Genomic DNA, 26,896 nt, shown 5'->3' with positions numbered 1-26,896 from the left:
ATAGAAGCAAACAAGCGACAAACATCCATAGACGCAACAAAAATAGAAACCATTCAACTTACTTACTTACTTATTCGGCGCTACAAAGCGGCGTTTGCAGTCTAGGCCTGCGGAATCGGCTCCGAAATCGGATTCGGTTCCGGAATCGAAATCGGATCCGAATTCTAAATTGGCTCTCGAATCGGAATTGGCTCCTAAATTAGAATCGGCTTCCAAACGAAGCCAGTTCGCCATAAAAATAGGCGCTTGGGCCCAATGATGCCAAGAATTGGTAACCGCAAAAAATCAACTTGTAATTACTTGTAAATCATCATGGAATCATGGAGATTCCTGGACAGATTTCGCTTCTAAAACTTTTTCAATTCAAGAAGTAATTCACATGCCGGAGCAAATTCTAATTTTGGAGTCAATTTTGATTCTGCTTTAGGGGCAAATTGCGATTCCCAGTTCAATTCTGATTCCGTAGCCGATTATGGTCGCGCAATCGGCTCCGGAGTCAGCTCCGGAATCGGCTCTGGAGTCAGCTCCGAAATCGGCTCTTGAGTCAACTCTGGAATCGGCTCCGGAGTCAACTCTGGAATCGGCTCCGGAGTCAACGCTGGAATCGGCTCCGAAATCGACTCTGGAATCGGCTCCAGAATCGACTCCGGAATCGGAATCGTTTCGATAATCGGAATTGCCTCCGGAATTAATTCCGAACATGAAATCGGAATCGGGTAGGTCCGATTCCGAGCTCCCACCACTAGTTGTTTCATCCGAGGAAGCCAGAAAGGGGGGCTCACTTCGAAGCGTGCACTGTAGGCGAGTAAAAGATGGGTAGAGAAAATGAGCGAGAAGCAGCGATATTCCAACGTCAAAAACAGTGTGGCCAGATTATTTTGGCAGATTGTGGTAGAAGCAGCAAAATTTTATCAGTACAGGCGGTCCCCGAGATAAACGGTTAATGGGGACCGAAAACGGCCACAAAATACAGCGTATCTCGAATTTCCGCGTAAGTCGAATCTCGTGGTTTCCAGCTAAAATATCAATAATATTCGTGTAATTTTGCAAGTAGGGGGAGGTTATAGTTTCTTTATGAATTAGTTGATATGATTATTACTGAATATAACAGTTTTAAACTATTTGAAATAGTTTTTAACATTCGATCAAAACGGAAATTATTTGGCAATTTAAAATTGATGTGTCAAATCAGTACAATTTGCTCAAAGAATTGTCAAATTTTGAAAACCGCGTATCTCCGAATCCGCGTATAAGAGGTACCGTGTATCTCGGGGACCGCCTGTAGTTTTCGGTATGAGTTCAGATTTTGCCACAGATTTTGTCGCTAGTTTTCAGTAGGTTTTATCTCGAAACTCAATTAAAAAGTCACTAATGTGCAAATCTGCGAGAAAATGCACCCTATATCTAGGATATGGAATAGGATATGGATTAGATTTGGTTCAGCGGTCACACAAATGCAGGCTTTTCTGAAGTGTTGATCAGGAAATTGTACTAGGAATTTTAAGCCTTTTCTCGGAGCTGCACGTTGCCGCTTGGCTGCACTGCTCCATCGGATACGAATTTATCATACGTGCTGTCGTTAGATTTTCGCTGGATTATTTAGATTGACTAGATTATTAAGCTGAGTTTTATAGTTCAATAATAACTAAAACAATTTTTTGACTTTTCGGGCAGTATAATGAGAAAATCTGTGATTTTCGGTAGGTAAAATGAAAATTCGGTAGTTTTAGGCTAGTCCTCTGTGAATCGGTAGGCATATAAAAAATCGGTAGGAATCTAGGTGTTATAAATGACAAGGTGAAGTTGTTCAGAGCAAAATGACATTTCTCGACTTGACCTATCTCTTCCGGGGGCTCCGGTATAAAAATCGGGGAGGGCTGGTGCGGGGTAATGAAATTTGTATGCAGAGAGTGACAGATGTCCCCCACAATGTCGCCCAGCAAAAGCGATAACAATCAACCTTTTAACCTTCATTTCTATAACCACCTACCCGGGTATGTTTTGCTTATTCTTTTTATGATAACTTTTTATTGCATTATCGAATCGATGCAAAAAAATTAGAATGCCTAGAGAAACATGTTTTACAAAAGTGGTAAAAAATTCAGAATTTTTCAATTTTTTAAAATGTGCTTTAAAAAATAAAATCAACTTTTACCCCTTACTTCTATAACCACCTACCCGGGTAGGTAATACATACAATAAAGGATTTTGGTTTCGATTAGTCGCTAATTTTGTAATGATATGTATAGTAATGCATGTAGTTATATTTATAGAATCTATTCAAAAAGTTTTCTAGCTCTTAATATTCTTCAAAAGTCACATAGATTGAAATGATTGCCCCGACAGTCGGGAAGACATGGCGGTGTATTAGTGTCAGTTGAACTAATTGCTATGCATTCAATTTATGTAACTAAAAGCCATACTTCATAAATTTATAAACTAAAAAGAAGTATTGTTATTATAGCTGCATAGAATAAGTTAAATAAGACATTTTTTGACCAATAAAAATACAAATTCCCTTATATAATGTATTACCTACCCGGGTAGGTGGTCATAAAGATGAGGGTGTATTTTTGGTCATAGAAACGAAGGTTAAATACATTATCCTTGGTAGGAATATAGATAAATCGGTATTTCTGGTCACTCTGCCTGTTTGACGTTTGACGTTTTTCCGTTCGTGGTTTCTGTCGGGGAAGAAGCCAAGCCAAGTGTGTGCGTGCGTGTGTGTGTGTATGTGCGCGAAAAGGGAAGCCAACAATAAAACCGAACCTTAAAAAGTGTGTAAAAATACGTCCGCAAGCGGTAATCCACGCGCCCGTAAAGCATCGTCCACGCGTTTGTGCAGCACCGAAAGTGTACGTAGCGCGCACCGGTCTAGCACGCGGAAAACCACCCCCCTGGCAGTGACGCAGCCATTGGATACGCCGCAGCACACCAGCAAGCACACGTACGGCGCGCCAGCTTCAACCGAAAACAAACATGGCCGATATGCAGGACGCGGAAATGAACGGCAGCAGCCAGGACGTGCCGGAGAACGGCCAGAACCAGATGGACAGCGAGGATAACATGAGCGGCAACAACGGTGCGTCGGGCGGTAACGGAGGAGGCGGCGGTGGTGGCGGCGGCGGCGGTGGTGGTGGCAGCGACAGTCAGAGCAATGCCCGGGACGACGAGCGGAAGCTGTTCGTCGGCGGGCTGAGCTGGGAAACGACGGAAAAGGACCTGCGGGAACACTTCGGCCAGTACGGCGAGATCGAAAGCATCAACGTGAAGACGGACCCGAACACGGGCCGCTCGCGCGGCTTCGCCTTCATCGTGTACAAAGCGTCTGACTCGATCGACAAGGTGGTGGCGGCCGGCGAGCATGTGCTGAACAACAAGAAGGTCGACCCAAAGCGGGCGAAGGCCCGCCCGGGCAAGATCTTCGTCGGCGGGCTGACGTCCGACATCAGCGACGAGGAGATCAAGACGTTCTTCGGCCAGTTCGGCACGATCGTCGAGGTGGAGCTGCCGTTCGACAAGCAGAAGAACCAGCGCAAGGGCTTCTGCTTCATCACGTACGAGTCGGTGCAGGTGGTGAACGAGCTGCTGAAGACGCCGAAGCAGACGATCGCTGGGAAGGAGGTGGACGTGAAGAAGGCCACCCCGAAGCCGGACGGCCAGATGGGCGGCATGGGCGGCGGCGGCGGCATGGGCATGGGCGGGGGCGGCCGGGGCGGTAACATGCGCGGCGGCATGCCCGGCCGGGGCGGTATGCGCGGACGGGGCGGCCCGAAGGGTGGCTTCGGCGGTGGCGGCGGCGGCTGGGGCGGCCCGGGCGGCTACGGCGGCTACGACAGCTACAGCGGGTACGGCGGCCAGGGCTACGGTGGCGGCGGCTTCGACGGTGGCTTCGGCGGGTACGGCGGGGGCGGTTTCGGGGGTGGTGGCGGCGGCGGCTACATGAACGGTGGCCGCCAGGGTGGCCAGCGGGGCGGCAAGGGTGGCAGCGGTGGGTTCAAGCAGCGCGGCGCCGGCGGTGGCGGTGGCGACCGTCCACCGAGGCACGCACCGTACTAAAGCGAATCAAAATCCATCCCACCGACCTACTCACCTCCCCCCCCCCTCGCCCATCCCATCCCATCCATCCAAAACGCCCATCTACTTCTTCCTATTTGTGCTTAGGATTTAGTTCTTTTTTTTCTTTGTACTCTAGATAAATAAACAACAGTCCCCCCTGTCTCTTTGTGTAATTATCTGGCCCGATCCTTTCCCGGCCACCAAGCGCAGTAACTGTAGTAATGATCGTCATCCCTCTCCTGCCCTCCAACCCTACTCCGCCCCGCAACCTTCTCCCCTCGCCGACCGTGTCTCGAAAGTCCTTAGTAAGCGAGATTATCTATTGTAGAGTATGAGCAGCAGCAGCAGCACGAGCTAGGCGGGCGCGGCGCAAGGCTCTGATAGAGAGAGAGAGGCAGCAGATCAGGGATTTTAATTCCACCCCACAACTCACACACACACACACTTACATACACATTTATATAGTGTTTGCATTCTTGTATCATTTCAACAGACAATAAAACAGTAAAATAACGTGGAAAGGAAATTACAAGCGTGTTTTTTTTCGTGTCGTTTCTTTCTTCATTGAAATATTCTCGTTTTTCTCACATTGCAAGTAACGTTACATATCACTGCTCGTTCGGTTGTTCGTTTTTTGTTTCGTCCTTTATTTATTCGTCCGAGTTTGTTTGTTTTGCCTATGAAATAAAAAATCTACACAATAGTTTAATAATTATAATAATAATAATAATAATAATAATAATAATAATATTAATAATAATTACAGTTTAAAAAAGAACAAAGACAGAGTAATAAATGTAATGGGCAATGGATGCGAATAGACATAAATTATCTGAACGTGATCACGCGCAAGCGTGGGTGTGTGTGTGTCTGTGTTTGGGTGTTGGTGGGAGGGAAGGAGGTGTATGTGCGGCCTGGGCTGACGCTCGCTTTTATGTATTCTGGGTGTTGTTTTTGTGTGTGTGTATATATATGTGCATATTCTTTATATTAGATTGCCACCTTTATTTTCTCCCTTAATCTTCTGATCACAACATACACGCAAGAAAAAGGATACAGAATTGCCCATCAATATCTTTCCCTTTAAAGAGCGTTGTCTCATATGTGTGAGTGCCTTTTAAAAGGACTTACATACATCGTGTGATACCGATCATTAACATGGCCGGCATACGGGACAGAGAGAATTACAAAAAGAACGTTAGAAAAAAAAAAACAGAACGAATCATAAATGCGAGATCAAATAAAAGTTAACAAATAATACATAATATAGACTGTGCTTGAAAATGCTCTCTCTCCCCTTCTCTCCCTCTCTGTTTGCAATAGAAAAAAGTGTAGTGCGTGTACAAACAACACACAACAACGCGCCCACACGACGACAATCTGTGTGTGTCAATAGGCATACAACAGGAAATTAAAAAGGGAAAACAAAAAGCTCTCTTACTACTGCTGCTGCTGTTCCGTTCCGTTTGTATATTCGCTTCGATTCTAAACAACCAAACTAACTAACAACACTGTTTCTGTCGGTACACCTCCCTAAAGCGCTGTAATTTCTTGCATTAGTTTCGCTCGCTCTCTTCCTCTCGCTAGGCGCGGTGTTTTGCTGTACTGCCCCACGAGTAGGCAAAACATTTAAAGTTTCACGTTAAATTAAATTACCACCTCACCATGCGCGCAAATACTCTACTATGTGTTTCATTGCTGCTTCCCTGCTCACAACACATCCCTGTAATGCCTTGGCTCCACCAAAATGGGTCAACGGTGTGATTTTACCTTCACTTTTTATTTTTACTAACGACACAAAAAAATATCATATATTCAAACAAATTCTTCCTAACATCATCATCATCATCATCATCTTGCCTTCGCTCGACCCATCACATACACATCCATACAAAAAAAACGCTAAATAAAGTGGCCACTGCAGCGCTGCGGTTTGCCCGTGTGCCCGCTAGTGCTTGTGTGCCGTAGCAGGGATACCCCTTTCGCGAACGTTGTGCCCTACACCGGAGAATTTGGTCTACTGCGTGTACGCTTATAGCAAAAATAATAGATAAGCAATGATCTCTTGCGGAGCTGACGGAGCGTTTTGTCGCCTGCTGGCAAAAACCTCGATTTTCTGGCACTGTCTCGCCTCTGGCGTGTTTGTTGCTGATGTTTTTCTGTTAAAATTAACTTAATTCCTTTCCTTTTCGTCCGGTAATTAAAAGCGTGTGGGATTGTGTACGCATACAAGAAGAGAGGAGAAAGAGAGATGGATTGTAAAATATAAGATCTCTAAGTAAGATCGCTTTGAGATAAACAACAAATAAAAACATTTTCAAAGTTTCGACACATTCGATCGATCGATTAGATAAAAAGAGGAATTTAAAGAGGAGAGCAATTGGTTGGCAGATAAGGAGGAAGAATGTTGACTCGCGGGTATATCGCGACTACACGCGCGTTGAGGTTTCAAAGATGCTACACAAATGCGACAACTACAACCGGAATCGTCTTTCCCTACTTCGATGCCAGCTATCAGCCACGGCAGCTAACATGGCGATATCAGAATATCTTTCCGCCAGCTCTATCTTCCACCAGTCTCTTAGTGGCTTTTTTTCTACATGGTGTGCTGTTTCCCCGTAAGCTTGAAATCATTTCCATCTGTAACAACCACTGTCTTACTGGTCTTACCAGTCTTACTGACTGGTTGACGTAGTTGCTTTGCTTCCTAACTATCGTTTATCTAACACAGGAGGAAGGGTTCAAGGAAAGCCTATGTGTGTGTGGGTGTTTTTTTTTCTTCGCTAAGCACTAGTTAACAGCCTTGCAATATATGCGCAAATCATTCCAATGAAAACAAAAATCAATGTACCCTACGTTACATGTGGGAGGAGGGAAGCGGAAAAGGAAGATGATGTTTTTTTATGAATTATAGACCAGAAGGGAGAGAGAGAGATAGAGTGAAAGATCAGCATCCAATTAAATAATCACACAACACACACACACTCATGCTTGGCTGTGTAGCCCAATTATTCCAGATAATCCGTACGCATTAGCGATCGAGTTTGATCCCTTCGTGTGAGGCACGCGCATAACAACTGACGCATTCTATACATGTAATTCGGCTCGGTGGACAGAAATGTATGTTTAAAATTGAAGGCATGTAGGATACTGCTTGCTCTAGATCCGTCTTTTCTATCCCACTTTCTCGCTCTCTCTCTCTCTCCTCCGTGGAGAAACACATTGACTCGTCGATTAACAGGGATTATGATGATGATGACGATGATAGTGTGATGGAAAAGTGTCTGGCTGCACGCACGTTCCACAGGTTGTGTTGCGCATTTCTACACGCTCGCCCAAGTACGCACGCAGACACATTATCTACTCAGCTTGCTGATCACACGAATAAGGGCACCATTTTCATCCTTAAGTCGCTGGTTTTCCGTACGAAGCGCTTCCAGTAGCTGCAGGGGCACGGCGAGAAGGGAGGAGAGAGAGAGAGAGATAGAAAACAATATAAGATTAGTATAAACTGGTTAGCGAAATCGGTACTGATTGGCCCAATAAATAATAGACGATAAATAGGAAGAGCAACACACACACACACACAACACACTCGATTTTTCTTTTTATCTTTTTTTTTTTAATATATAAAAACGGTACACATCGAAAGCGAAGAAACTGTTTAGTAATAGCTGAACGGAATACACTTCAAAGGCGATAGAATTAGAAGTAAAAGGATAAGGAAAGAAAATTACGACAGCATTACGTTTTGCACAGTACAGTAGAAAGAATGCAAAAACGGTCTAAAGCTTCATAACAACAACTATGTACATAGTTAGTTAAGATAGAGATGGAGAGAGAAGGAAAAGAGTTAAAACGAAACATACTAACGACCAAGCGAGAGTGTAGAAGAATCACAATCATGTGTGTGTATTTGTGTGTTGTGTGAATAGGTACTTGTGAGTAAAGAATCAGTTGGTTTAACAAAGATAAACCCCACAGCAATTAATGGCGAAATCGAGAGATAACAAACACATCAATATCAAAAGAGCAATACAACAAGTCAACAACAGCAACCATACTAACGAAAACAACAGCATCTATTAGGGAGAAGAAGATATGTAAACAAGAAATCAACAAGTCTATCGTCTCGACGATAGGTAAGGTAAGGAGCAACGAAACGAATATAAACACATCAAAACAATGGTGATTCCTTTGATGAGCTGACAACGAAGTGCTTTTTGAGTGAGCGGATAAATGTGTAAAACACCTACGAATGCAGGTAACAATACAGAGTTTTCATACTTAGATAACGATAATATAGGCAGGATCAATCTTAAACTTTAACCGAGTATGCCCGAGATAAGGCTAAACATACAGGAATGTGTTGAAAATGCGGCCGAAGCCGTTATAATGTGAATTTGAACAAAAAAAAAACTAAAACTTTATAACAACAATACACTTAATTAGAAAACCCTGCATTAGTGATAGAAGTATCGTATAGGTAATGAAGATGACTGTAGTAGCTTAGTAGTGAATGCAAATACTATGTACAATAGGCCGGTGTAAGTATAAGTGAGATGTGAAAAGTAGCGTAAATAAAACATTCAACTGTGCTGTAATGGGACCGCAACATGAATCAAATAACACTGTTTACATAGTTTCCTCTGCGTCTTCCACCTCCTTGCAGAAAACCGGGTGTTAGTTTCGAACAGAAACACAATCAACAGTGGTTATATGCAAAGGAAGAAAAACATCACGTAAGACAAACCAAATGGGACACAAACACGCAACACATCAGGTGAGATTGGAAAACTGTGAGAGATAAAGGTGTGCATAATGAAAGATGAGCAAAATCCACGACCAAACACGAAAGGAATAGCAATACAAAAAATGGTGCAAAAAGTTGATAAGTACGACAGAGTCTGTGTGGTAGTAGTAAAGAGTGAGTGTGTAGTAGTAAAGTGGGGAGAACGGCAAACAAAACAACACGGTAACACAACGTTAACAAAAAAAAAAGAACACGACAACATGTTACATGGCGCACACACACGCACAAGAAAGAAGGAAAGAAAAAAAAACAACACAAGTTTCCGCCTAAAGAGAAAGAGTGAGAGAAAGTGGGAGAGAGGGAAATACCGTCATACCCGGAAAGGATTCCGTTCACACACCACACACACGCACACACACGCGTCTCGGGGCGGAAGTGGAGTTACGGTAGGATCAGCCCTTATCAACCCCTCGCGGCCCGGATTCCGCCACAAAGCGATGCTCGCCTCTGCTGCCTCTTGTTAATAACAATCACACGAACGGAGAACGGACTCCACAACGGTCGGTGGAGGTAATGTTGCTTTGGTTGGTGGTGATGGTGGTGGTGTTGGTGGTGGCGGTGATGGGTGGGTGGTAGTTGTAGGTGATGATAGGTTCCTGTTCAGATGGTCTTTGGTGGGGTTGGTAGTAAACCGTGGTAGTAACGGGTGATGTCCTATCACCATACAATCCTACACAGGCCTAAATATAGAGGTCAAGATCAAGGCGAAGGACGGAGAGAAGACACACACACACAACGACCACAACCAGACAGATCAACTTGACGGGAGGAAAAAGAGCACGGAACACGATCGCTCAAACCTGCACGTTCCGAGAAGACCCGAGTTTTATGCTTCACTTTCCAATGTTCATGTATTGCTGCTATATTTAATGCTTACTTTTCATAATACAAAAAGAAAAAGAACTCGAAAATGTGCCATTTTCGATAACAGTGACATAAATACGTTTCCTATGCCTAATTCGAACGCATAAACTACCGGCTTTTAGTAAGTTTTGGTGAGTATAACTGTGTGATGCTTCCTCTTTTTTTGGTAACAAAATTTGCTTCATTCGCTATGATTATGTGCCATCATCTCGTGAACGTTGGATGGAAATGAATGAAGTGAATAATTTCATTTTTGGTAGCTTTTTTGGGTTACGAGTTCATATTCCGGTAACATTAGTTTATATATGCGCGCTCGCGCTGGTTCCTAAATTCGCTACCAATTATGCTAGTACTGTATGCAGGACACAGTCGCTCTTTCTTTTGTTTCACAGTCAATGGTTTGACTTTGAAGCCTATTCTATAATGATTTTGATTATAGTTTCATGTTTGGTGTACGCACACCATACGTCCGGGGGAGATTTGTGACTTCGATGCAAAAGATTCGATGTGATCCGTTACGCAAAGTGCAGCGCGTACGGAACTTTGCTGCGTCTACAAACGCTACCATTTTGGCACGGGTTTGGTTTTCCCCTCTGTTATTTTGTTGGGACCAAAGTCAGCCGTTCAGTGGGCTCAAAGCACCAAATCCCATCTCAAAAAACAAAAAATCCCTCAGAGATATCCAATGGTGCCGCTACTGCTATTGCTTGCTGGCGTGTATTTGGTTCTGTGCCGAGGTGGTCAGCTTCGATACGACGCGCGTTAGGGCACGGTTTTCTGCCCGCAGTCGCTCGTTTTCGGTTTTATACTTTTGTAACAGCTATAGCAGGGACGCGCAATAGTGTGGTAGATTTAAATTTAAAATAAGTCAATACAAAACGATGGTAACGTAGTAGTGACGGCACGCATGTGTGTAGAACGGGCAAGACGAATATACGAAACGGACGAGATAAACGGGGTGGGTAGTGGTTGAGAGAATGAGAGAGAAAAAGAGAAAAAGAGAGAAAAGAGATAGAGAAAAACAGATTATGAAACAACTGGTTGCTGGACGGTGTGATGTTAAAACACTTCAGTCGGCGTTGATGTTGGTTTAATTTGGGTTTTTGTTTTATCTGCTGAAAACGACGAAATATTTCCCTTTTAGTGAGATGTATATTAAATAGCAAACAAGTAGAAAACTTCCAATGGAAAAAACAAACAACGGACAAACAGAAAAACTTTACAAAAAGGACACTTTAACGAAGACGCACAGGGTAGTACACAAGAAGATAACGAGAAACGGTAAACGATACGAGATAAACGGAAGGATATCAAACGTGATGGATGGATGGAGCGTATGCATTTAGTGTGTGTGTGTAAGTTGGTGTGTACATTTGTTTTTCGGAGCATTTTGCATCCGTAAAAGGCGCGACTGTGGCGCGGTACAATGTAAAGTGTTAATGTAAGTAGCAGCATAGGTGCAGAGGAAATTAAAACAAGGCTGCCTTTGCTGTTGTGAAAATGTGACTGTAAAAATGTATTTTTTGTTCTGCACAGTAAATTCCAATAAAGAGGATCAGTTGATGTGTTGTTCTGTCCAGCTTAATCACTGCCAAATTGTGTTTTGCCAAATGTTTAACTGTATGTTTGGTTGATTTTTAGAGTTAATTTTGAATTTGAATTACAACAACAGAATTAAACACATTCACAACATGTGAGAGACATCGGAACAACAAATTTACAGACACAAAAATTGCAACGATCGTGACACCTGCAGATCTTTCCAGCGCAGCAAGTTAACGCAAATGCGAATGAAACTTTGATTAGCAAAAGATAGAAAATATAAGAAAATAATCCATCCGATTAATTAATGAATGTTAAGCAGAGTGGTGTTAAAGTGCTCGTCGCTGACTAGAGCTGTCACACGAAGATCGACAAACTTAATAGTAATGAGTTAATGTAGTTCAACGAACGGGTATGATAGATGTTGTTGTTTGCATTGTAGTTGCTTGTTGTTACTGTACTGTTGTGGGTTATGTTCGGGGGGTTTTCTGCTGATTTCATGTTATGGACTGTTGTTTCTCCCCTAACCTACAGTATGATGAGTGTGTTGTTTGCGCTTGTGTTAGTGTTTTGCTTTTGCAAAAGCGCAAAAGAAACGAGAAGAAATTATAGGGCAAAAAAAGGCAGGCAAAACTAAATAAAAAGTGTTTTAATAATAATATTAATATAAAAATAAAAAACAAAAAAACTCCTAAGAAGTGTGTGCGCATGTTAGGCTTGAGTAATACAGAGAAAGGAAAATAAAAGGAACAAAATCAATTGGGACAAACACACACACACAGAATGGGAGGTACAAGTTTTACTAAACACAAAATATGAAAACGATAGGAAAAGAAGAAGAGAAAAAAAACGAAAGTAGAACAAACAATATGCAGAACTAGAAAAGTACAACCAAAACAGAAATAGGAAAAACACAAGACTTGCCACCCGTTTGCAATCTCTTTCAGTTCGGGATTCGGCAAAGAACGAACGAACGAACGAACGAACGCAACGGTATACAAACGAGGGTTCCGTTTCGCGCAACGGAAAGAATAGAAAATTGGAAGTAGAGGGAGGGAAAATCGCGAACAGAAGAAACAAAAATAAAACAATCTATCTCCCTTCACCCCTCAGCGTTACCTTCAACTCTTCCTCCATCTCGGACATCTTCCGCTCCATGGCGCGCCGTTCGCGTTTCTCCAGCTCCGACAGTGAGTTGTTTTTGGTGGTCTAAAAAAAAAAACAAACCAAATTGTTAGTGAATTTTAAAAGCAAAATAAGGAGTGCATTAGTGCGATGGCGTTCCCTTACCGCTGTAGTAAATCGATCAAGCGCGGCCTTTAGCGTTACCACCTCCTCATCTTTCTTCCGTAGAGCCATCTTAAGCTTATCATTATCGACCCTAAAAAGACAAAAACCGAAAACATAAGATTTAGAATACCTCGGTCTGCGATTTAAGCATACAAAACTTACTTTTCCTGTTCATAGAGAGCTTTGTAATCGATGCAGTCGCCGCCATTTTCTCGTGTAGAGTCCTGCGGCTGGTTAGCCGTGTCCAGCTCGGAGGCCGTCGAACCGACGCGCGAGCGACCCCGTTCCGAGCCAGTCTAGCGATAGAAAAAGACAGCGAATAAGCGAAAAAGAGATCGAATAAGCATTTAAATAAATAAAAGATTGATATGAACAACACGCGAACATCGTTTAGAATGTCAAATAGAGCAAACTCATCAACAGGAAGTATTGAGAAAACGACCAAAACACAACAAACCCCCCCCCCCCTGTGTTTTCTTACTTCATATCCTTCACTCTGCACCGACGTTGTACTGTACGAACGCGCTAGCGAGCTGTTTGATGGGTAGCTCGACATGGCCGCCGCACTGCTAGCCGCCTGCGAAGCGCGCGTCCTGCTACGGCTGCGCCGCTCATGGTCGCGCAGCGATTGACTGCGGCCAACGCCCGCACTATGGTGATGGGATCCCGCGTGCAGGCTGCTCCCGTACGAGGAGGGTGTGTAGCTGTTGTTCAGGCTCGCGTTCGACCCCGACAGTCCATTGCTCGACAGATGGTGGTGCCGCTTCAGCCCCGACAGGCTGAGGCTCGCCGTCGTAATGCCATTGTCGTAGCTCGTGTACGGGCTGACGTACCGATCCTTGTACGCGGTCGAGCCGCTCGCCGCCGAGCTGTAACTGTTCACGCCCCCGTACCGGTCCTTATCCTTGTAGGGTGATTTGTACGCGAGGCTGCTGCTACTGCCGCCGTAGGAGTCACGGCGCGACAGGTTGGAGTAGTCGAAGTAGGTCCCGTTCGTGCTGCTACTCCCGCCGGCCGATCCGAGCAGCGACCGGCTGGAAGGACTGCTCGTCGAAACGCCCGCTCCGTACGGGGAGGAGGAAGCGGCGGCACTGTAGCTACTGCTTGCGAGCGGACTGCCACTGCTACCGTACGAGCTGCTGCCGGCAATACCGGAAGGACCCGTGTACGTGCGGCCGGCATAGCTCGAGGCGAGCGACGAGCTGCCACCATTGACGGACGGTGTGATCGTGCGCGTTAGCGAGGAAGCTCGCCTGGTCACTATCGGCTGAACCGTGCGTGATCGCGAACGGAACGACATTGTGTGTGTGTGGGGAGACTGGCCGATTTTCTTTTCACTGTACTGACAACTAATCCCCACCGGAACGAGGGGGAAAATCAAATTAAAAGAAAGAAACAATAAAACACAATAACACAAACAACGTTATGCAAATGAACTGATCAATCAATGTGCGCCCGTAACAGCAGTGCACTGTCCTCTACTTGCGTCACAACACGCCGTCACACACGTGTGTGGGAGAGATACACCAGCGGCCTCAGTGAGTTATTGTTGTTTGAAGCGTTTTTAAGCGTCTGTTCCTGCCTGCTTGGTGGTTGGAGCGATGGAAGGAAGAAATAATAAACTATGGCCCATGCGACAACGCCAGTGGATCATCTCCACCACCACATCGTGCCGCTCTCTCAGCAAACAAATGCGCACCAGACACACACACACACACACACACACACACACCCATTCTCTTTACTTTAGAACGGTCAGATTCTCGCCATTTCCCGGACACCAACGCACGGGGGCGGCGATTCTTTAAATATAGCGGTCGGGGAGTAACTTCACTCTGTCTCACTCCTCACACTGCGCCGCCGTATAGCACGGAGGAAGAGAGCGCTTTTCTCCAACAAAAAACAACGCCCGAAGGTGGCGGTTGTGGGGGTATTCTTTCACACTCTCCGTTGTACACCTCCGCCTCATCATTTGCCATTCCTACCACACTCCACGCTTTTCTGTTTACCGGACCAGCAGCACCGGGGACCAGCAGCAACGGGAGCAATGGTTTCGGCACAAACAGCATGCTATATTTAGCACAGCGGCGATCCTCCGCAACCCGATCGATCTCTTAAACGACCCTTTTCTTCCAAATGACTCCACTTTTACGTCCCCATTTGACGATGTCGGCGTAACCTCGCGTTTTTTGCCGCTACATTTTCCATGCTCTTTTCCGTTAAGCGGTATGGGGTAAAAGTGAAATCGACAGTCAGTAGTAACATCCCCGTAACGGGCAGGGGAGAGCGTGGACGTCCTCGGAAAATTTTCAGCGTACCGACACAGACCATTTCCATTCGTTCGGGGCATGCGGAAGCGGAAATCTGTCGGAATGCAGCTAAATATGCAGCCATGCATTCCGGGCTTGCAATGGGTTCAGTGTTTGACAAACAAATGGGAAACACAAACCGATGGGAAGGCGCTAAAATGGGGACGACTTTGAACTATTTCTAAACACCGGGACGAATTCACTTCAAGTTTTTGTAGTGCCTTTTAAGACTTCCATGATCATTTAAATGCTTTTAAGAAATTTCCTACAATTTGTGGGACATTTTCAACGCCGTTTAATCTAAAATGTTACAAACGCTGCAACTAATTATACACTGCATTTTTTGACTAATCGCTTTTGCTACTAAACCCTTGCAGAGCGACTGTCTTCTTGGAAATGACATCACCCACAAACAGGCTGAGATCACGTTGTTCCCTATTTTTCCACCCGTCGTCGTATCGATCGATGGTGAAATCCGAGATCAGCTGTGCGTTACGGGCAAACACACATGCCATTAGGCGACGGGGGAAAAAAAGTCCATTTCACAAATGATTTCCATTGACAGCCGAAAGGGAACCCAAAATTAGCGGCTCACTCTGGTAAACGGCAGATGTCGTCACGAGGGCAAGTGATCTTCGTGCGCGTCGCGTTCCGATATTTATTTTTTCGAAAGCAAACAACGGATATTGAATCATCTTCAACAGCTTTCTTCATTCAAACTAATAATTTCGAAAAAGAATATTAAGAAACTGATCACACATTTATCAATAATTATCATTTTAGGGCGGGAAATTGTCTGAAGAGCTTTGCAACATTTTCAAAAATCACCATATAGATTCCAAAATTTCCCTAAAAAAATGAGTAAACTTATTAAAAGTCCATTTGTCACCAACTTGATCATTCTCAGTGAAACAAATTACTGGTAAAGTGTGATTGATGAAACACTTCCAAAAACATACACATAAGCCGAACGCTAGAGAAAGAGAGAGATCGGGCGTGGGGTAAAGCGGCCCAAAACACATCGTAAATGAAGAAGCGCACAGCACACGGTTCGTTGACAAATTGACGCTCCACGTGGGTTGCCAAAACAGTCATTTTAAATAAACATAGTAGAGGAGGTTGGAAGTTTTTTTTCTCCCCATTTTTTCACACCGATCGTAAGACTCACTACTATAGAAAGAGGGACAACCCCTCTCTATCTCGTGTTTAAATTTGCACTGTCGTTCGTAGTTTTCACGTTTTTTCCACGATTAAGCCGATCCGAATCCACTTGTTTGTAAACAGGGAAACCACCCTATATACTTTTCGGAGAAGAACAAAAAGTCTCCCAGGCAGACATAAATCAACGAAATCAAGTTCAAATACCGAGAAGCTGTTAAAGCGGTGGTGGGTGTTGTCCATTCCAAATTTCGCAGAACTTGTACCAACGCGTAATTTGGCTTTTCGTCTGAATTGTGTTATAATCATGCTCATGGGAAAATCCCCCAACACACTCAAGGTCGCTTTGTTCCGAGTTACGGACATCCAAAAGAATCGATGCTTTGATCCTGTGATCGATCGCAACTTAATACGCCTCAGCCTTAAATCGATTCCACACAGCAAGCAAGCGTGTAGTGTAAATATTTACCCATACCTGCAGCAGTAAAAAAAAAGATCCGACCCACACATCTGCGAAACTTCAACCTTGATTGAACATCGTAAAACATCTGCCAGTGTTAAAGGTGAAGCAATTTCCTGCACGATCCAATCTTCGTGAGATGTTCCAACCCAAAATGCTGTCCAATTACAATTTCCACCCGATTCTCCAAGTATCTCTCGTTTCATTTACAACCCCCGCACGCAATAGAACGCTCCAATCAGCAGGCCCTGATTTGTAGTTGATCAAAGCAGGGAGCGAGAGAGCAAGATCTTGCCCTTTTTCGGGCTGTTGATGTGTGTTATGGAATGTATAAGCCGCGTGATTGGTACAGCGGGCAGCGAAACAACTGCCGCACTGCCGATCATTCACAGGCAGGCAGCTCGCATCATGGCATCGTATCGTATCAGTGCAGTTGGCGGCCATATAAGGTTACAAATTAAAGAAAGAAGAGGAAAAAAAAAACCTGACGCCGCGCAAGTAACCTGACCCACTGCAACTACTCCACGGAGGAGACACATGGCGGCTTCAATGATGGAATTGCAATTTTTTCACACTCAGCTTTCCGCTCCTCAACACACACACACACATGCATGCACTCTCACACGTCGTGTTTTGCCATTTCTGAAACTAAACCTGATGGCGGTTCTTTTGTTTTTGCACGCAACATCAAACAACAACAACAACACGCGGGTCAAGGTTTTTATCTCTCCAGCAAGACAGACACCTGACACCTTGAGGGTGTTTGGGAACTCCCCTGCATCACTCGTAAACTCACTTTACAAAGATACAGAGAGACACACAGGTTCACAGATGGTTAATGAGCGCTCGAAAATTATGCTTTTCGATTACCCTTGCCCCGGCACGGGCAGATAACAGACTTTGAGACCGCGCGGAGTTGTTCAAACTGTGCAACACAGCGGCACGGCACAGTTGCTGCAAATGCAAGCGAAGTCGACCGGTGACTGCCGCCGCCTGGTAGAGATCCCAACTTATGCCGCAGAACGCGCCGAACTCAGTGTACGGAGAGTTACCTGCGCCGAAGAGAGCTACAAGACCACTCAATTCGGCAGAGAGATAGAGAGTGAGATATCGATCGCGCGTGAGCTACTGTAAGTAGATCGTGTTAGCATCTGCTCGGGAACTCTCGGATTGGAGGGCGGATATTTTGAGTCTACCACATCCGAGTACTTCGTTTCCGGTAGGTCTGAGATGAAGATAACGCCAATAAATAGTTTTAACGATCTGATCATACAAATCTTCAATCAGCTAGTCTTATTAGTCTTACTATTGCGACATTCTCCATTACATCGCTGAACTGCTGATGCTACTTTTTAGTGTTTCCAGGATGTGGGAATCGCCTGGAAGAAAGACGTACCCAATTATCCACACGGTCATGATGCCTCCTCATTAACTTCTGCGTGCCGGCCTCGACCGTAAAAGAAGCTTTCACATCACACGTTCTCTCCGGACACAACGCAGCATTAACCTTCGCGTCGTGTGTCTCATCTCATCTGCACCGCTCATCAATGCCAGCTGATCCCACCGGCAACGGCATCTTTCTCCCGCGTCTCATGTGTTTCCAGAAGTATCCTCCGGCACCCTCTCCACACACACACACACACACTTCACGGTCACTGCGTACCATTAATGGTTTTAAATTCGTAAAAACCCAATCCAATGAGACTTCTAGGTGGTGCAGGAGGAGGTTCGTTCATGCGCTTCCGACAAGATCCCTCTGTCCTGAAGCGTTTCGTTTCGAAGGAGACGTTTTAGGTGTGTGTGCGTGTGTGTCGTGAAGAGAGATGTCTTGTTTTACAAAACATTAAACACGTACCCCTACAGCACACCACGGACGACCGAAACGAAGTCAAGGTTAGAGCGGTGCGATAGAAAAAACGGCAAAGCGGTTGGGACCTAAGTTTGCTGCTTGCTGCCTGTCTAAATAGTGGCTGCACTTTGAACGCTCGCGCGCACGCGGACCCATCCGTCCGTGGAAGTGTTTTGTGTGTCACAAACGACTTTTCAGCTTCTGCTTCCTTTCCACGCTGCTGCTCCTGTCACCGAACGCCGGGGTGACGCGCAAAGCAAACAAGCAGGGACAGGATTATCGACAGCAGCGGTAGCATCTTTCCCCGTGCTGCCGCCGTCACGCTCGCTAAGGTAAACCGGCGGATGATCTTCGCTCGAAGATATATGATGGACGTGTTGTTGGGGGGAGTTGAGTAGATTCGGGCTGAGTGATGTGTGTTCGACTTAAATTCTACGGTTACGTCAAACCGTACAAGGACATTGCCATTGCGACGGGGTTGTTGGGTGTTGCTACCCTCACACACACACAATTCCGAAAACTCATACCGAATGACTTAAGGTAATGCGTAGGCACATCTGGGCATCGAACCGATCAGGTGCTACCATTTCAATACCGAACAAATAAACATCAACGTTCGAAAAGGAAAAAAGATAGAGTGTGTGTGTGAGGAAGATCCAAATCTTTTTGTGAGGTTGAAAAAAAGCAGCATCTTTCAAACTAAACGATACAACGCAACAAATCTTTTCACACACAACTCCGAACTCCGGTGTGGCATTAAGATCAACACCACGAAACGGGACGGTCAGCGAGCGCCAGCGGGATTGCAAGAATCTGGCTTCATTCTACATCGCACCTCATCTCGCGAACGTGACGCAGAATTCACCATTCGCCTCTCTTTCCCCTTTCCTTACCCTCAAACTGAACGGGTAAGTCAGCACAGTTACCTTTCTTCCGTTCTTCTGGTTTCCAACGAAGCAACGACGAACCGAGCAGGCAGCAGTCGGTCTCGTGTAGGTCGTTCTAGGATTAAATTTAGAAATGATGCACCGGCGGCAGGAACCGTTCCGTGCCCGTGCAATGCGGAATGAAAACGCAAAGATAGCTGTTGCAGGGGGAGCTAGATGCGTCGTCACGCCTGTTGTTGATGTGGTGTTGGTGCATCGCGAACGCACGCAGTTGCAGCTGTGTGTTGTGCCTTTGTCCAAGGCTTCCTGGTTCGGGAACGGAGCAAACGAAGCCAAATAGTGCACACGTTGATTGAAACCACTCACATCAATCATGGGGAAGTCGTCTCCTCGTCCCGTCTGGGGAACCATTTACATTTAGGTTGTGTGACGTGTTAAAACCTAACTCAAATCAGTTCTTTTGCTGGGTACGGTGGTGGTACGCGTCAAAAAGACTCAAAACCGAGAGCCGATGCCAAAATGATTGAATTAATTGTGTCTTGTTTATCTCAATTATTTTATTTCTGTTTTATTTTTAAGTGGATTCCACCGCCACCGCCGCCACCAGACATGAGTAGCTTCCTGGATAAGTGCCAAAGTCGTACGATAGCGAGAAGTGTCTACTTCTAGACGATCAACAAAAAAAAAAAACCCACAATGAAACGACCGAAAAGAAAGACTCACATGGGGCTTGGGGTTTGCTTGCTTCCGCAACCAATTGCTTCCCAACGAAGCGTTTCGAATCCGAAACCGCCAGCAAGACAACAAGTGGTGGTCTGGCTAATCTCATGTAACGCACACGCCCACCACTGCTGCACACACACACACACACACACACACACACACACACACACACACACACACACACACACACACACACACACACACGCGCGGAGAAGACCTTCGAATCCGATCGACTTACATGGTCGATTTTCCCTGAATCTCCCAGCCCAACCTGTGCCACCGCGTGCCATGGTATTTATGAGGCAAACCACCACGCATTTCGTCCGTACTATTTTTAGCGCCCCCAGTGTCTTTCATCCAGCGTGGTGAAACTGCAGCAAACAACGTGTTGCCTATATATTGCTGCACAATTAATATTAGTTTGGCCGTACGCTTTGGGCTGGGCGGACGGGATGGGATGCAGGACGCAAGCGACGGGCAGTGTGTAAGGAACACAAACTATCCTTTTGCTTTCCGTAAGCCAATTAATTTGGTTGAGGAGGGAATGGTTTTCAACTAAGCTCCACCATGCGTCTCCATTTGCCATGGAAAAGGCGAGAGAGAGGAGCGAGCAAGGGAAGGCATGCTCTCTCTCTAGCTTGCAAGGTTGATTTCATCGTAAAGTGTATCACATGACGGCGGTATTCGAGATTGTGGCATGGCATGGTTCCCAAAGGTCAGCTGAATTTGAAAGCAAAATATTTTCATCCCATATTTTACGTGTACGTAAAACAACACACTCATTGTTCTTCCAGCCCCGTGTCGACTATAAATTAAAATCATTTTTGATCGGAACGGTTCAGCCATTAATTCAATACTTAAATTCTATTCTAATCAAATTTGCAGTATTGATATCTTGTTTTCTTTGTCAAAATGCAACGACATTTTTAAAGGGCACTTTAAACACTCAAACTAGGTCAAAAAATGGATGCATTTGTCATTCAGCTCCCATAAGATCTTGTTCTGTGCTGCGTGAATGTCGATCATTTTTCATACGCATGCAGGACCCACCGCAGGGCTAAAAAGAAAGAAAAAAAGATCAGCGATCGTTTCAGCTCATCAATCAATTATCCTGCCGCTGCTTCGAAGCATCCTACGCCGACGGTGTAATGTCACCCAACAACTGGTGTTTGCACAGCGTGTCCCAATATGTCATTGTTGGGATGATGTGGAAAAGATTCGCAACGGTACCGGCAGGAGACAGAGAGTGAGATCCGGTTGCTACGGAAGCTGCTCGTCTTTCAACACTGTCAGCACACTGATGAAAGGCGAATGTCTCCCAACGACGATGCAATGCAAAGGCCAAAAAAAGCATGAGCATTTGACGTCAAGCCACCACCACCACCACCGCCACCACCATCACCACCAGCAGCTTTAACGCAGTAACTACTAAGTGGCAATCTGCTTTCGTGTGCAATCTCGCGCATGAATCATCGGCAAACAATGCCACGCTGTGTAAACGATCGGGCAGGCATGGGGGGAGGGGTTCGAGGTCGAACAGAACCAACTATCGATTGGGCTGATTTGGGCTAAAATAAGAATCAATTTCACCTGAAAAAAGAACATTGAATAAGTCGCATCGCTAATTTCCCCCCTTGCCTGCTGACTAATACGGTGACTAATTATTCGCTCCATTCGAAAAAAAGAGGAGTCTTGTCTGTCATTGTGTTCATGAGAACTGATCGATGGTCACATTATTGCGCGTCCGCGTATCACACTTAACCGTCCGTGTTTGTCCGTGGCAAATCCGTCCATGCTCTCCCACAAACAAACACACCCAGGCACGATAGAATGGCACAGTGAGCGCGCGTCCTCCGCTCGCCGCGCAGCAAACACAGCGGAAGACAAATTTAGAACTGCGCCTCCAAAGCGCAAACTAAAACAAGCGAAAGTGTTCTGTGCTCTGGCGGCTGTCTGCTAAAAATGAGCAAACGTAGTTCATTGCACTATTCTACCGTCGACTTGTCTCGCCGTGCCGTGCCGGTGGTATCAGCCGCAACCGATGCTAGGGCGCGATCGTTTCTCGTACGCGCGCCCGGCGTTCATGTATAATTACGACACATGCACCGAGAGTTGCAAATGTCTCGTCAAATGTCCACCCATAGGTCAAGAACCTCTGTCGCCTTTTCGGCCAGCTTCCCAACCCGCTCGTTCATTACCGCTCATCTGGAACGAATCAGAGCGCAGCAGGGGGAGGAGGGGGCGCAATAACCTGAATTTGAATAAGCCCGCGGGCAAAAAAACTATTAACCCGATCGATTTCACAAGCACGCAAATAGCTTCTTAGAATGCGCATCGCTATCGTCATTCGAAGTAAAGCAACCAATTAAAACCACAAAAACGATCACCGCCGTCAACTGTTTCGCTCCTCGTCTATGCATTTCATCATCACACAAATCCAAGAGGCAGGTGGCAAATTAAAGCTGTCGCATCTGAAAAGGACAAAGCACTCAGCCAGCCGCTACACCACGCCGTTGTACATCGCCCGCCCGCACCCGGGGTTGTCCGTGTGTAGTGGAAATTTAGCATGTCGCGCTATTTTTATAGCAAATTTATCATCATCACCCTGTACCAGTAACTCGCTCTCTATTTCTCTCTCTCTCTCTCGCTCTCTCGTTCTCTCCTTTCGTGAGTCCTTGGGTGTGCACAAAAAGCGTAATCGCATTTCGTTCCTAAGTCCTACGAGTGATCACGCTTTTAGCACTCGCGATGTCTTTTCACTGTCTTGGTGGAGACGCATGGTGCTTTACGAGAGACACGCTGACGTCGTAGAGAATTGTCATATCGCGGCGCAACAAAAAAAAAGAAGACAGACGGGCAGCCGAGCGCGTTACATATGTTAGGAAAATATTGGCGTCTGTCTGTCTTCGTTCACACGTCTGTCGGTGAGTTTTTATTGCAAAAAAAAAACAACTAAAATTTACTAGAGAGAAAAAGTGTAAATTCGTTAGCTGTTTCTTAATCGCCTGTAATTCACGAAATACGTTATTTGAAAAGAAACTGCTTAATAATAATCATATAAACAATATTTCCTAATGAGTTTGCTCTATTTCCTAAGCATTAAAGAAGTAGCCTTATTTTTTTTACTACTTACCTCTTTTTCATCACCGTCGACCGGAGAATCTTGCCGATCGGGATCAAGATCCTGCCAAAACAAGCACAAAAAACAAAACGTTGTTAAAGCAATTCATGTTCCTTGCAGCTACACGCGGTGCAGCGACGCACTTACCTCCATGCCGACGGAAACGACGCCGGTGGAACGACGCTTCTGACGCCGGCGCCGCTGTATGACCGCCTGCGTGGCCTGGGCCGTGCTGCGGCTATCGTTCTCCTTGTCGTTCTCCTTGTTCTCTTCGCCCGCCGATTTCGGTGGCCGCCGGAGATGGTGCAGCGGACTGTTGGGGTCCGTTGCGGCAGCACCGGTCTGCTGCTCACCGGCCGCAGTGACGGCGCTGCCCGGCACACGGTTGTACTGCTCGCCGGCGGCAAGCCCGGACGCCGGTGCCGATAGGGGCCGCGAGCTGGCAACACTGGAGGAGGTCGTCCCGGTGGTGGCGGTACTGCTGCTGTCACCATTCTGCTGCTGCGCCCTTCGTTGGGCCAGGGCCGACGAGGAGGTGAGCTTAGTAGTAGTCAAACCGTGCTCTGGTGCCTGATTAGCCGGGCCGGACGGTTCGTACACGGAACCGCCGCTCGCTACCGACGATGACTGTGTGGCGGCATTCGGTGTGGACGCATCTTCCAGTTTGAACTGCAAGCACAGAACGGGTAGCAGAAGGGTGTTAAATTGTGTGCGCAACTGGTGGGCGTTCGTGGAAGGTGTTTTTTCGCTTAGTACGTCCTCTCGTAACGTTTCTCCAGTTTGGTGAGTTGTTGTCTGTGTGTGTGTGAGTGGGTCTTGGTTTGATTGTAACACGTACATGTTTAAGAAATACATTGAAATTATCTTAAAGTAGTAACTAGCTAAAATACTATCGAACACAACAGGTGTATATAACTTGGTATTACATTGGTAATGGGTACAGAACATTGAGCTTGACGATAGTTAACTCTGGACGCAATGAAACGTCTGTATTAAATAGATATATGTTGATAACAATTATCCGCGAATATTTTAATAACAAACAGTGATCACTATTAACTATTAACACTATCAAAACCAAAAGCAAAACATAATATATTTAGTTGCATGCCTCCAATTTCATAAACAAATAAAAACACTCTTTAAATTCCCGCGCAAGAAAAAAAAAACAATTCACATCACGCACACACGTTACTAACTCCCAATGAGGGAGTTTCCCCTCCACTCCATTCCATAGCAATACCCATGCGGCAGTGTAGTAGTAAAAAGCATCATGAACCCCACCCGTCCCATGTGCAAGATTATTGTTGCATTCTGGTTGCAAACGGCAAGCCCCAAGTTACACACAACGGTCCTTACCTTGCTGCCACCGTCCACCTTCAACCGCCACGAGGGCCTTCGTTCGGCCGTGACACCGGTGGTGGTCGTTGTGGCCGGTTCCGCCTTCCGCAGTGTTGGCGATGGCGGCACGGCGGCACCAGCACTCGCTGCACTATTGTCCGCAGGTGCGTTCGTGCTGGTGCTGTTGCTTTCGCCGCCGCCGCCGCCACCACTGTTAGTAGTGCCACTGTTGCTGGCGGGGACCCGGGCCACCAGGTGGCTGTCCAGGTCGCCGTCCGCCACGGCCGCGATCGCGTACTTGTTCGCCTCGTGGCGCAGCTTCTCGGCCAGTGTTAGTGAGTTCGCGTTATCGATATCGAACAGTGAACGTTTAGTGTAGGTGGTGGCGGCTGTGTTGTGGTTGGTATTAGAGGATGCACTGGTGTTGTTGTTGTTGCTGTTGGAGGTGTTGTTGTTGGTGGTGGTGGTGGTGGTGGTGGTATTACTATCACTATTACTCACGACACCACCCGCTGCGCCGGACGACGTTCGGATGGTGGCCGAGGTCGCCACCATCGGCTCGCTCGCGGCTGCTGGCACGTGGAACGTTGCCGTTACGGCAGGAACATCGCCAGCGCCGGTTCCATCCAGTGGATCGGCACTTTCTTTGGAGGTGCTCACTGCCGCCGCCGACGCCACCGCCCTCGGGCTGGGCGAGCTCTGCCGTACCGGGGCACTGATCGTATACGACACCGTCACCTTGCTGTCATCCTCCTCCTCCTCGTCCATGCCGGCCACACTGCGACGGTGCCTTCGGTGGCCTCCTCCTCCTCCACCACCTCCGCCACCGTCGCCACCGTCATCGAGTGACGATCCCGGTGCGGCTAGCGTGAAACTAGCCGAGACGGCGATTTCTTCCCCCTTCGTCGACCCACCACCAACGCCGCCGCCGGTCGCATCATGTGCTGCGGATGCTTCCGTTACGTGATTGCTGCCTTGCTGCTGCTGCTGCTGGTCGCCAGTGCTGCCGACCGCCGGCACACGATCGTTGGTAAATGAGGGTGATGCAGTGGATGATAATGAGGATGGTGATGATGGCGTTGTCGTGGTTGTTGTCGTTGCTGTCGCAGTCGCGGGTGCCATTGTGTCGTTCTGTTAATGTCAGAGGTTAATATAGGATCGGTTTAAAGATATGTACATTCATGATCATGAATCCAACGCACTTAATACTGCCTAAAATTGCTTGCCTTTCGATCGAAATGTGTTCAATTTTTGTTTTCAACTTAAACGAGAAACGCCACAGCAAGATGCTTTATCATGAATGTGCAGGTGGGACGAACGTCTCAATGTTTCTATGCGTGCCGTTCGAAAAGCGTTCCAAAGCGTGTTCAGTATGCCCCTCTGTGCTTCGCAATCTTCAATCTTGCTTTCATGTACCCCCAAAACGTTACGATATTCGCCAAACATTCTACTAGCGAAATGTAAAATAGTATGGGAAAAAGCTAACATAGCCTTTTTTTGATTTAGAGCCTTTTTGTTTAAACATAAAACACCATGATTCTGGAATGATTGTTTTTTTTTACCAATTAATCACCGCAACCGATATCATTAATAACAAAACAAAAAAAAAGAAAACAACAAACAGAAGCGAACAAAATGTAAAACCTCGAACAAAAGCCTTCGTCAAACAATTTGTCACACAGTAATAATAAGAATAATAAAAAAAAAATCATAAAACTATTGATGCTTTTGTTACAAAATATTACTTACCCACAGTACAATCGGTTTTAAGTTAATTCATTTTCAATTCAAACCCAAATGCAAACAATCTCAAGCATAAGCCCCTAAACAACTGACAACCCTCCCGGTGGTTGCGTGCTTGTCATTCCGATAAGCCTAACGATACGTCCGGGTGGCACCTAATGCACACCCGTTTTCTATTTCCACCCCCCAGATGGTGCTCCTGTTGCTCGATGAGCAACGCACGGCGCTTACGCATTACACTTACTTCGTTGCCCGTTCCGGTAGCGTTCTTCTTCTTGACCAGCTGCTCGGCACTCTTGATCTCGTCCAGCGTGACGCCCTGGGTCGAGCGGCGCGTCTCCCGGACGCGCTTGGCATGGGCCTTGCGTTGCGTTTCGCTCTCTTCGTCCCGCGTCGGTGGTACAAATGATCTGCAATAATGGTTTAAAATGCAAACACAGATGTTAAATTATATGATGGAGTGTTTTAAACATACACGCGAAAACAACATTAGTTATTTACATCAATCTCGACAAAAAAACGACTAAGGTTTTAATGAAAAAGCTCAGGCGAAGAAAATGATGGACGGGGTGTTTGTTTTCCAGACCGTGTGAAATGACAATATGTATGACTGTTTCTGTATACGGTGTTGGGAAGGTGTTATTTCAGGATCGCGAACTACAAGTGGAGCAAATCTTCACGCTGGCAAACCGGGGGTGTTATTCGTACATTCGGTACAGCACATGCGGGAATACAGA

The 26,896-nt window shown here is 46.1% G+C and overlaps 2 protein-coding genes across 17 annotated transcripts in view; one reads left to right on the top strand and one right to left on the bottom strand.

Annotated features, from left to right (window-relative positions):
- The first annotated feature begins 2,661 nt into the window (after positions 1 to 2,661).
- Positions 2,662 to 4,585, top strand: LOC120952111 (RNA-binding protein squid-like). Its single transcript, XM_040371252.2, has one exon. It carries the CDS (start codon positions 2,980 to 2,982, stop codon positions 4,057 to 4,059), a length of 1,080 nt encoding a protein of 359 aa, XP_040227186.2. The 5' UTR covers positions 2,662 to 2,979; the 3' UTR covers positions 4,060 to 4,585.
- Positions 4,586 to 4,677: 92 nt separating this feature from the next.
- Positions 4,678 to 26,896, bottom strand: part of LOC120952109 (protein phosphatase 1 regulatory subunit 12A) — a 74,168-nt gene continuing 51,949 nt past the window's right edge. For 12 of the 16 annotated variants that reach the window (XM_049605860.1, XM_049605863.1, XM_049605861.1 and 9 more), the window contains 8 exons: positions 26,404 to 26,569; positions 24,435 to 25,547; positions 23,223 to 23,744; positions 23,088 to 23,138; positions 12,731 to 12,864; positions 12,569 to 12,659; positions 12,398 to 12,487; positions 9,710 to 10,556 (listed from right to left, as the gene is read on the bottom strand). In XM_049605860.1, the coding sequence (XP_049461817.1) occupies positions 10,437 to 10,556; positions 12,398 to 12,487; positions 12,569 to 12,659; positions 12,731 to 12,864; positions 23,088 to 23,138; positions 23,223 to 23,744; positions 24,435 to 25,547; positions 26,404 to 26,569 (2,287 nt within the window). In that variant the 3' untranslated portion in view covers positions 9,710 to 10,436. Of the gene's footprint in view, positions 7,503 to 9,709; positions 10,557 to 12,397; positions 12,488 to 12,568; positions 12,660 to 12,730; positions 12,865 to 13,049; positions 13,918 to 17,291; positions 17,519 to 23,087; positions 23,139 to 23,222; positions 23,745 to 24,434; positions 25,548 to 26,403; positions 26,570 to 26,896 lie in introns of those variants that run through there. The other 4 variants (XM_049605862.1, XM_049605866.1, XM_049605874.1 and 1 more) reach the window with 4 other exon arrangements.

Source organism: Anopheles coluzzii, chromosome 2 (assembly GCF_943734685.1).
Source record: "Anopheles coluzzii chromosome 2, AcolN3, whole genome shotgun sequence".
NCBI lineage: Eukaryota > Metazoa > Arthropoda > Insecta > Diptera > Culicidae > Anopheles > Anopheles coluzzii.
The sequence above is the reverse complement of the archived record's forward strand: the minus strand, read 5'-3'. Positions and strand labels throughout refer to the sequence as shown.